Source organism: Juglans microcarpa x Juglans regia, chromosome 3S, assembly GCF_004785595.1.
Source record: "Juglans microcarpa x Juglans regia isolate MS1-56 chromosome 3S, Jm3101_v1.0, whole genome shotgun sequence".
Classification (NCBI taxonomy): domain Eukaryota; kingdom Viridiplantae; phylum Streptophyta; class Magnoliopsida; order Fagales; family Juglandaceae; genus Juglans; species Juglans microcarpa x Juglans regia.
This window is the reverse complement of record NC_054599.1, coordinates 20,049,452-20,060,629: the sequence shown is the minus strand read 5'-3', so window position 1 is coordinate 20,060,629 and position 11,178 is coordinate 20,049,452. Positions and strand designations below refer to the sequence as shown.

The window sequence follows — 11,178 nt, the reverse complement described above, 5'->3', positions numbered from 1 at the left end:
CACTTCTGTAATAGCTAGGTAGTAAGTGTACTTCTATGTACGTATATCTAAGAACAGGCTGCCAATCATGTTAGCCATGCATTAATTCGTTTTTCGATGCATGTACGTACGCCAACTAACAATGAATAAAAATCAAGACAGGAGTACTTGTGTTGATTATCAAAAGAATCCTTGATAAACCAAAACTGTGTTTTATCCCAGTTTTAAACACAAGTTACGATTTACTAAAACTGTATTAAATTAACCCTTTTAATTTTAGAATGGGTTGTATAAAATATTATTAAAATATTATTTTTTAATAATATTATTATTTTAAAATTTAAAAAAGTTAAATTATTTATTATATATTGTGTAAAAATTTAGATAAACTATAATAATGAAATGAGATGAGTTGAAGTGAGTTTTCAATTCAATTCGGAGTTAAATGATAATGCTAGGTTGCCGTCCAGCAATGACGGTTGGGTATACCATCTAGGCAAAATCATGCTTCTTATTTTTTTAATCTTTTCTTTTCATTTTTTTTAACATTTTTAAATATTTTTAAAAAATAAAAATATATATCAATACATTAATAGTCACTTCCTTAATCAATAAGTAAAAAAAAAATTAAATACATGAACAGTCAAAATGATGGAATAAATTGAGTAGGCAAAGTAGCATTATTCTAAATTAAAAATGAGGTGAAATGTAGAGTTTGAATTCGAACTCAAAACTTCTATTATGATAACATGTACTAATAAAAATAAGTAGGTTTAAGTATTTAAATTATATTTTAACAAGCTAAATAATGCTCGATCGATTTTGATACTCGACACGATTCTTGACTTGATCTTCATGCAATATTGGTGCTCCAACATTTCCAATGACAAAAGAGGAGAGATTGACAAAACATACACGTTTGTTTTAACTTGTCGGACGTCAAAACCAAATTAAGGAAGATGCCGCCCGCCCACCAAATGGCGGGTATGTATGTTTGCATTGCTTCCAAGTTTAAGCTTGAATGAGTACGTAATATTACACGAACAAATTAAAGGAGTTTGTTTCATTTCATCAACTCTCTTTTGATCATCATCATCAACATCACGTACTTTTCTTATCATGAAGAACACTAATTATTTCTATATATAATTGGATTTGCGTAGAATTCTTCCTTACTAATGATATATAGTAGTTAATTTGTTTGATTGTTTAGATCTCTCATTTTATTATCTTTTCTGAAAGTCAATCAAAAGGACACTTTGTATATTCAATCTATCATATATATAAGTGGATAGTGATCATGATGTTTGCCAACAATATTAATTATGCGGCTCATACTTTTTGGTACTGGATCAAATTTAAATTTACTTTTTTTTTTTTTTTTATCAACAAATTTAATTTACTTAATTGTTCACATTGTTCATGTAATGGTCATAATTATTGCAGAGGTCGGCGTGGAGAGTAGTACTATTTTCTTTTTGTGAAAATTAGGTGAGGTTTGAACATAGTAGAGTTGAGATAAGATGAGTTGATATGAAATATTAAAAGTTAAATAAAATATTATTAGAATATTAATATTTTTTAATATTATTATTGTTTTAAAATTTAAAAAAATTTAATTGTTTATTATATTTTGTATAGAAATTTAATAAAATTATAATGATTAAATAAGATGAGTTGAGATTATCAACTCTCAATCCAAACGGCCTTAGTGTAATTTAAAAAGATATTTCTGTACATTTGTGAGTTAAGGCCGCAAGAAAAACACTGTTATTTTTTTATTTAATTCTTATTATTTTCAGTTATAGTAGTTCATGTTGCTTCAAAAAATTGTAGTAGTTCATCTTATCTGTCACATGATATGATTCTTTAAGAGTTATCATTTGAAATCTAGATCTAGAATGATCGAGAAATATTTAATTTCTTGGGGGCCGCAATGCGTGGGTTTTCCATGAGAGTTGTTTTTAGATTTTCTTATATTTTATTTAAAAAAAAAAGTAATATTTTTTATATAAGTATAGGACGTACAAGTTTTATACATTTCCTTTAAAATAAGTGAGACACATCATAAGAAAATATATTTTTATCAATAGATACTACTTTTCTTTAAAGGGAATGCACAAATCGATCATTTTTCAAATTATATACATTTAAATATTATTATGTAATTAACAGTGACATCGGATATAATAAAAATCATTCTGATAGCTAGTTAATCAACAGAAATCAAGAATTGAGATTGAAAAAAATATAAAATAGAGAGAAAACTTTGAGATTAGACTTTATTTATAGAAGTCGAAAACTGGTTCTGAAACCCATAAGCCAAGCTTAAATATTGTCTACAATATTTAAAAGTTATGACGAAAATATAGATGCATGCACAATATTATCCAAATTTGAGAAGTCTCACATTTATTTTGCCACATTTGTATTGACCTGTCTTTTCGAGTTAGTCTAACGCTATCAACGTAAAATTTGCCAACGACTCAGCATCTTCAGATCCGGATACTCCGCATCAAATAGTTAGAAATACCATAATTAACAAATTTTTTTTTTTATTTTTTTAGCTATAAAGAAAGAAAAAGACAGTGACAAATGAATTACAGTAGTAGTACCACCATGTATATTCATTTTCTACAAGAAAGCGAAGTATAGATGAGAGTTATTACACTGCGAGGCATATGCATTGATCGTGAGAGAAGTATGGTCTTGGGTATCAGAAAAACCCAACAGCAACGCGCGAAAAAAAGCTCATTTCTAGATGCAACTTTCGATGCGCAGAGCATGACCACTGTTCCAGAACCCTATACGTTTCCCACTCACACAAGTAGCGTTGAAAATATGAAACATAAAAGAATATATATGCAACCCCAATAACTTCTCAATCTCACAACAGAATGAAAAAAAAAAGAAGAAAAGAACATATACTCGTGAATGAAATTAAGCGAAGCAAAAGAGCAACAAAAAGCAATCCCATGGATCTATGGTTGGTGCAAAACGAAAGCGTGTGAACTGAGGACTTTGAGCTCACGACCGACACCAGCGCCCCCCAGCACCCCCGGCCCCCAAAACCAAAACCCCACCATCTTTTGTAGCCACGCCCACTTACGCCCATACATTATATATGCACCACTACTCAGCCAGCGCCACCATTGTTTTTAGCTTTTACTCAACAACCCATTTTACGTTTTCTCACTTCTCGGATTGTTGTCTCTTCCATCTCTTCCTTTCTTGTTCCTATTAATACATCCAAATTAACTAGTAGCTAGTATTATGTTCTTCATGAACATTACGATCGAGTTTAAATGTTCCATCTTTTTCTTCCTGTAAATCCAAACCAGTCTTAGTCTCAGGTCATCGATCGTTACAGAATATTAATCACTTCCCTTCTCTCTCAACTCGATTTTCCATTGGGTTGCTACGATGCTGAGGATGATAAGAGGCAGCAATATTACTTTGGTGATACTCGTGGTGGTTTGTGGGATGATCAATATCCAGACATGTCTGTCACAGATTACCAGAGGAAGCTTTCCAAAGGGTTTTGTTTTTGGGACTGCCTCTTCTGCTTTCCAGGTTGGTATTGTTCCCATTAAGTATCATTAATTCAAAAAAAAAAAAAAAAAAAAATTTATCAGATATATTATTTTCTTTCTCCTTTTCACGGTTTCACCAACATGATAACATGCAACCAGCTTGTGTTCACGGAGAAGGTAAAAAGAGTGTTAATCAATTAACCTTTATTTCTTTTGGCCGATCGAATCCGATGCCTTGTTAATGAGTGGTTTACACGTGATGCTCTGCTTTTTATTCATTCACATTTCACAAGTGTACTGCAGTCACTGTAATCGTGACAAGATAGAGAACAGATCAAAGATAAATAGTTCTGGAATTAAACGACGATTTTGTTTAATCCTATAGAAATCCTTTTGATTCTTGCATGCTCAGATCGATGCAATCTGCAAAGGAATTAATCTTTAAGATATGAGATTTTTCTTCTTCATAAACCAATACGAAGCAGTGAGTGGCGGGTATAGGCTGCAACGTCCTGCGCTGTAGGGATACCGTTAACGCCGTATTGTTTCATCTATCCTTATAATTTTTTTAAATTTTTATATAAAATATAATAAATAATTCAATTTTTTTAAATTTTAAAATAAAAATAATATTAATAAATAATATTTTAACAATATTTTTTTTTAATTTTAATCTAAAACTATCTCATCTCATTTCAGAATTCAAACCAACCATGACTCTCTCTTCACACTTTTTTTTTTTTTTTTTTTTTTTTTAATTTGTCAGACTGACGAACCAACTCGTGAACTTAATTGGTTGACATTTCAAGGTTCGGTGGAGCAAGCAGCCTTTCCTTGGTCTGGTAGCCAAACGACAAAGGTAGCCATACCGTTTAGGACAGTCATGCATGGGGTGGCTAACCGTTCCCATGAACAATGAATGATCAGTTTCAGGAGAGTTGGATTTCATAATTTGTTGGTTAATTCTAAGATCGTACGTAACATCAAACGGGGATTTTAATTCGAAGCTATATGCATGAAAAGATTGTTTTAAGCCTGGTTTGGATAGTAAGATGAGATGATCTTATCTGTGAATAATAGTGAATGAAATTATTTGAGTTAAAATATTTTATAAAATTTTGAGAAATGAAACTAAAAAAATTGAATAAAAATATTATAATTTAGTTAATATATTGTTAAAATATAATTTTTAATATTATAATATTTTTGTTTTGAGATTTGAAAAAATTGAATTATTTTTTATGTTTTGTTTAAAAGTTTGGAAAAGTTATAATGATTCAGTAACGATTAGTTGAAAAAATTGAAAATTGAAAAGTGTTTGTGTTTGTAAAGTTTGAATACTGAGATGAGATAGAATGAGATGACGTAAGATAAGATGAGATGATAGGCTCTTGCTATCCAAACCAAGCTAAGAGATTTTGCTTTGCAGTCAATCCATTGATAGATCGATGTTTTCTAAAATATGCTACATTATGATCCATATTGAAATTTGTTAATGGTGTTTCTCTTTAATGATTTTTTTTATGTAGAAAAAAAAAAAAAGATTGAAGGGACTTAAGAAAGTATATAAACATAGCAAATTATCAACCAAATTTAAGACACTTTTTTTCTCTCATGGTATGTCTCTTTTGCATTCAATGTCTCTTTATGGTTTAATTGTATGGTTATTTTTATGTTACCTAGCATTAACATTGCTTGATGGGTCCTTATACAAAGCTAGGATTGTTTGCAAAGCCAAAAAGTCAGCAAATGCATTTGGTAATTTGGACTTCATTCGATCGGTCCAGTGTTTTCTATGGATCATTGAACTTACAATTTATGCTGTCTCTGAGTTCCCATTTTTACAGTATGAAGGAGCAGTGAAAGAAGATGGGAGGGGCCCGACTGTTTGGGACACTTTTTCTCATACTTTTGGTAAGTATACTATCAATTATAATCAAGTTTTCCCCTGCCCTACCAGCTTAAAATCAACCACCACATACTGACATACATCTTGTGTGCATGCCTCTAGCTATGTATATGCCTTGGTGTTTAGTTCAGGCTTGTTATGGCTGTAGTAGTTTTGGGCCTTTGGCCACTGTACGTCATGACTAGCTCAAATTATTTTTCTTGATTTCCTAAATTGTTAGAATATTATTTATTATTATTATTTTTATTTTGGGATTTAAAAAGGTTAAATTGTTTATTGTATTTTGTGTGAAAGTTTGAAAAAATTGTAATAATTAAATGAGATGAGTTGGAAGTTTCTCTCAATCCAAACAACCCTTAATGTTTTGGCATTCAAAATTTCAATTTTTAGAAGCCAATTTGATTGATTAATTATTGTGCATGGTGCCATCATGTTAGGCTTGGGTATTAAGAATATATCACTACTATTCATTATTTTATTATTACTTTTTACCTACTTTTTATTACTATTCACTACTATTTTATATTCTATTAGTACTTTTTCATTACTTTTTCACTACTTCTATCGGACAAGACTCGAGTCTGTCAAGTGTCAAACACGTGTCTCTATGGGACACGTGTCCCACATCTAACTAGTCCTTAGATTGGAATTGGACCCAAGTCAAACCCGTTGAAGTCAACAGCTCTTAATATGTACTCATCATAATTCGTGAAAGGATTACTAGTTCAATTCATGCTTGAATATTCTCTGCTGTATTAAGTCACTACTTTATGTCCCTGTATATAAATTACAAGACGGATCTGCGTGCCAGTCAACTATGTGAAAGAATCCAGTTTCCTAAGGAAGGTTCTGATTATTGTTTTACCATGCATTCTGTAACAGGCAAAATATCTGATTTCAGTAATGCAGATGTTGCTGTGGATCAGTACCACCGTTACAATGTAAAAATATCGAATTGCTGTTTCCATGATTCTTATTTGTGAAAAGTCGTCCATTTTGTTTTGATTTTTGTATTCTTTTTTGTGCAAACAGGAAGATGTACAACTAATGAAGGACATGGGAATGGATGCCTATAGGTTTTCGATTGCTTGGTCTCGGATTTTTCCTAGTAAGTTTTCTTTAGAGTTAGTATCTATGCTCATCTAGCACAATTGCAGCAAGCTAGTAAAGCCTTCAATCAACAGTTGTAGTGCTTAAACCAAAATGATTTTGGAATATGGATAGTTCAAGGATAGATTTGCTTACTGGAAATGCAGGCCACATGTGTCAAATATGTTGGGGCGGTTTCAACGCGCTTTGTGTATTTGTTGTGTGATAGTTATTCAAGATCTTGTGTATTTTTCAATACTACTTATTAGGGGAGAATCAAAGATGAAGTTTTCACTGTTGGGTCCTTTCTATCAGATGGAAGTGGTGAAATCAATCAGGCAGGAGTTGATCATTATAATAACCTCATCAATGCTTTACTAGCCAAAGGTATGTTTACTTATCTGTAAATCAGGCTGGCATTGATCTATACCATTAACTCAAACTAAAATCCCCATTTCTAAGGGTCATGATCCTGTGTCAAGACCATTATAATGGTTGTCGATAACCGTCAGATTGTTGATGAGTACTTTGATGCATCTCTCAAAGGAATTAAACCAATACATCATTATCTGGCACATATCCTTAAGATATCACTAAGGAGCTATGCTTATATGAAGATAACATGTGCAGGCATTGAACCATATGTGACCCTCTACCATTGGGACCTTCCTCAAGCACTGGAAGACAAATACAATGGATGGTTGAACCCTCAAATCATGTAAATGACCATTATTTTGTACTTCTCTTTCCATTAGAAAATACTTCTGCAGTCAAAATAACTTGTATCATATCTGTTACAGAGAGGACTTTGCAAAATATGCCGAGACATGCTTTCAGAAATTTGGTGACAGGGTGAAACACTGGATCACATTCAATGAGCCCCATACATTTGCCACCCAAGGGTATGATGTGGGTCTTCAGGCACCGGGACGGTGCACCATTCTACTTCGTCTTTTTTGTAGGGCAGGAAACTCTGCAACCGAGCCTTACATTGTTGCTCACAATGTTATCCTCTCTCATGCAAAGGTGGCACAAATATACAGAAAAAACTACAAGGTAAGATGACAGTTACTAAATCAAATCACCTAATGATTTCTGTTTTGGGTGATGACACTGATGAGGAATATATGTCAAGGTACAGTGGAAGAAGAAACAAATAAAAAAGGAGATCTGCTTTGACTAAATCGGAAGTAGGAACTAGTTCTGTTGGAAATTGAACTTGAAACCTTAGGTGAAACCAGTGGTTGGTATTTTGGGTACATATAGCCTGTGCATGCATATTAGCATTTCTCGGCAGAACTTAAGGCTATCTACATTTAAACAACACCAGCTAATTCCTAATGTTCCAAGTCATTGTGCAGTCAAAACAGCTTGGATCCGTTGGGATATCTTTTGATGTAATTTGGTTTGAACCAGCTACAAACTCCACAGAAGACATTGCAGCAGCTCAAAGAGCCCAAGATTTTCAGCTTGGCTGGTAACGTTTACTGATCTACACACATTGTTAAGTCAAAGAAATCAAGGAATTGTCAAAATAACCGCTGCAGTCATTAGAGAATTGTGTTGTGAGATGAAAAGTAGAGTACAGTTATGCAGTTACTTACTGAAATTGTAATGTTTTAATTGCAGGTTTCTTGAGCCTATAATCTTTGGGGATTATCCAAGCTCGATGAGAAGCAGAGTAGGAAGCCGGCTGCCTGCATTTTCTAAATCTGAGGCGGCTCTTGTCAAGGGTTCCTTGGACTTTGTTGGCATTAATTACTACACTACATTCTATGCAAAAAATAATTCAACTAATCTCATTGGTGTACTACTTAACGACTCCATTGCAGACTCTGGTGTCATTACCCTGCGTAAGTAAACAGTGATCCCTTTACAACAGGATGAAAATAAGTTTACAAGCTGATGTGGCTTAATGTAATACGTCAGATCTATTTTACAAGAAAAAATGCTTTATATTCTAAGACATCATATCAAGCCACATAAGTTTATACGTTTTTTTTTTTTCATGTAAAGTCTCTTTGTAGACCTAGTATTTCTCTTATTACATCATTTAGTTTAATGTATTCGGCTTTTGTTGTGTTGGTTTGTGTTCTTGCTTTCAGCATTCAAAGATGGGAAAGCCATTGGAGGCAAGGTATTGTTATTATTATTAAACCCATCTAAAATGACAGATGAATGGATAGTTTTTAGTAGAGATGAGTGGCATAATGGAATGATTTTTCCTGGTTGAATTTCAATTTTTCCATCCCCTTTATATGACTTGCTTGAATTTGGTGAGAGTAGAAAATATAATCTGTATTTTACGGTTCAATTTGTCTAGCTACCTAACCATATACTTTCCATGATAAATTGCAGGCAAATTCCATATGGTTGTACATAGTACCTCATGGGATCAGAAGCTTAATGAATTACGTCAAGCAAAAGTATGGGAACCCTCTGGTTATTATCACTGAAAATGGTAATCCTTTAACACTTGAATCATTAGTATCTATCTATAACTCATCATTAGTGCATCACATGTAACAAAAAACACAGCTTATTTTCTTTGTCATGGTTGAACAGGGATGGATGATGGAAACAGCCCTTTTACCCCAATCAAAAATGCACTGAAGGATGAGAAAAGGATCAAATATCACACTGATCATCTAACGAACTTGCTTGCTTCAATCAAGTATGCTGTAATGCCTGTTTATACTTAAAAACAATGATGATGTGAAAACCTTCCATTTTATAACTTTCTTGTCCATCTACAAGTGGTATATTTACACACCGACTTAAGCACGACAGAATTCATTCAACTGTCTCGTATGTTGATAGGATTTGACATGGTTTGCTTTTGATGATGATGCAGGGAAGATGGATGCAATGTAAAAGGGTATTTTGTATGGTCTTTACTGGACAACTGGGAGTGGGCAGCTGGATACAGTTCAAGATTTGGTCTCTATTTTGTTGATTACAAGGACAATCTCAAGAGATATCCCAAGGACTCTGTTCAATGGTTTAAGAACTTCTTGGCAGCTTGATTTCTACTTAAAAGATGGAGAGAAAACTGAAGGAAGATGTAGAAAAGTGAAGGTGCAGCAACTTTACATTTCCAAACAAAGGCATGTGAAATGTACATGCAGCAGTCCCCTGAATGCATTTATTATTATTGTTGTTGTTGTTGTACGTTGTTATTGTTGTTTATCTGTTTTTATGGGCCAATATTTCATTAAATTAAAAAGTGAAATAAAAAAGGAGGGGTAAGGTACACATTTGTTTAGTTTATTAGAGCATTATTTTCTTTTTTAATATAAGCAAACATTTCATTAAATTAAAAATAAATACAAAAGGAGGATGTGAGGGACCTCGATACATATCATTTTACATTATATATATATATATATCATTTTACAAGAGTCTGATAGCCTTAAAGCATATAGTCCGGTTCTTCAAATGAAAAACCTGGGATCAAACCCCCACTCGCCTTATAAAAAAAGAAAAAAGAAAAAAGAGGGTTACGATACCAATTTTAGGCCTATATTCCTCACTTATAAAATTACATAAAAGATTATTTTTGGTACCATCTCATTGGGAGACAAAAGTCGCAATGGTGGTGATGCATTGGACTGCATACTTTCCTTTGCTTAATTGCCACACTAACAATCATTTTTATAATTCTTTATACATTTATTTTAAAATATAATTGTATAAACAATCATAAAAATGATTGTTTGTATCATCACTCTTCCTATAAGGGCTGAGGAGGAGGAAGAGGATTGGACTTCGGTTTTAATAATGGAAAGTGTGAAGATTTATATAAAAGATTTACAAAAATAAATTTATATAATATTTAGTTTGATGTGATATGTTAGATTTATTTTATAATAACAATATATTTTATAATTTGATACACAACATCAAACCATGTCAATTTATAAGTTTGATTTTCTAAGATGTCTACGTTGACCAAAAATTTATCTATAATTTGATTTTTTGTATTAAAAGAAATACCTGATGATCAAATTGTTATTAATGAATGATAAAGGAAATGTTGAATAAAAATAATGGGCTTTCTCGTCAATTAAGGCTTTCCTGGATTCATAATCCATAAACGCTCTCCAGGTACTGGTAAGCGTAGCTGGGAGAAGCAGCTAGGGCTGGAAGGATTTTAGCTTTCAACACCAACCCACGAAAACTAGAGCGAGAGTTGTTGCCCTGCCGTAATCGCTCAACTCCAGCCGGTAAAACGATGCAAAAATTTCTCTAATTCAACATCTTTTTGGTTTCCTATGGAACTTCAAGAAATGGAATCATTTTTTTCTCGGCATATCTGAAATGGGATTTATTGTTCCTTCGAATTCAATATACAGATTTTCTCCTTTATTTTGCTGAAAATTGCAATCTTTACGTGGGTTTATCCGATTGGTCCGAAGGCAAGGACTTGGCAACTTAAATGATGTTGATTTCAAATCAAATGATTCTTGCTTTGCTGCTGCCATATTTCAAGGGAGCTTAGTCGGGTCTTCCTTCAAGTTCGCTTATCGGTCGATTCCTTATGTTCTAATTTACAAGAATCAAAGATGGAGAGAAAATTGAAGGAAGATGGAAAAAAATTAAGTTTCAGCAACTTTACATTTCCAAACAGAGGCATGTGGAATGTACATGTTGCAGTCCCTGATGGAA

General features: G+C 32.8%; 1 protein-coding gene across 2 annotated transcripts; it reads left to right on the top strand.

The window, feature by feature from the left end:
* The first annotated feature begins 2,873 nt into the window (after window positions 1–2,873).
* Window positions 2,874–11,178, top strand: LOC121258453 (beta-glucosidase 40-like). Of its 2 annotated transcripts, XM_041159960.1 has the most exons (14): window positions 2,876–3,552; window positions 5,360–5,426; window positions 6,304–6,362; window positions 6,454–6,529; window positions 6,826–6,897; window positions 7,141–7,228; window positions 7,311–7,566; window positions 7,872–7,987; window positions 8,140–8,363; window positions 8,616–8,647; window positions 8,869–8,971; window positions 9,076–9,184; window positions 9,365–9,550; window positions 11,076–11,178. In XM_041159960.1, exons 1-13 carry the CDS (start codon window positions 3,403–3,405, stop codon window positions 9,534–9,536), a joined length of 1,524 nt encoding a protein of 507 aa, XP_041015894.1. In that variant the 5' UTR covers window positions 2,876–3,402; the 3' UTR covers window positions 9,537–9,550; window positions 11,076–11,178. The 2 variants fall into 2 exon arrangements, with proteins under 2 accessions (XP_041015893.1, XP_041015894.1); XM_041159959.1 differs by lacking the exon at window positions 11,076–11,178 and having other exon boundaries at window positions 2,874–3,552; window positions 9,365–9,669.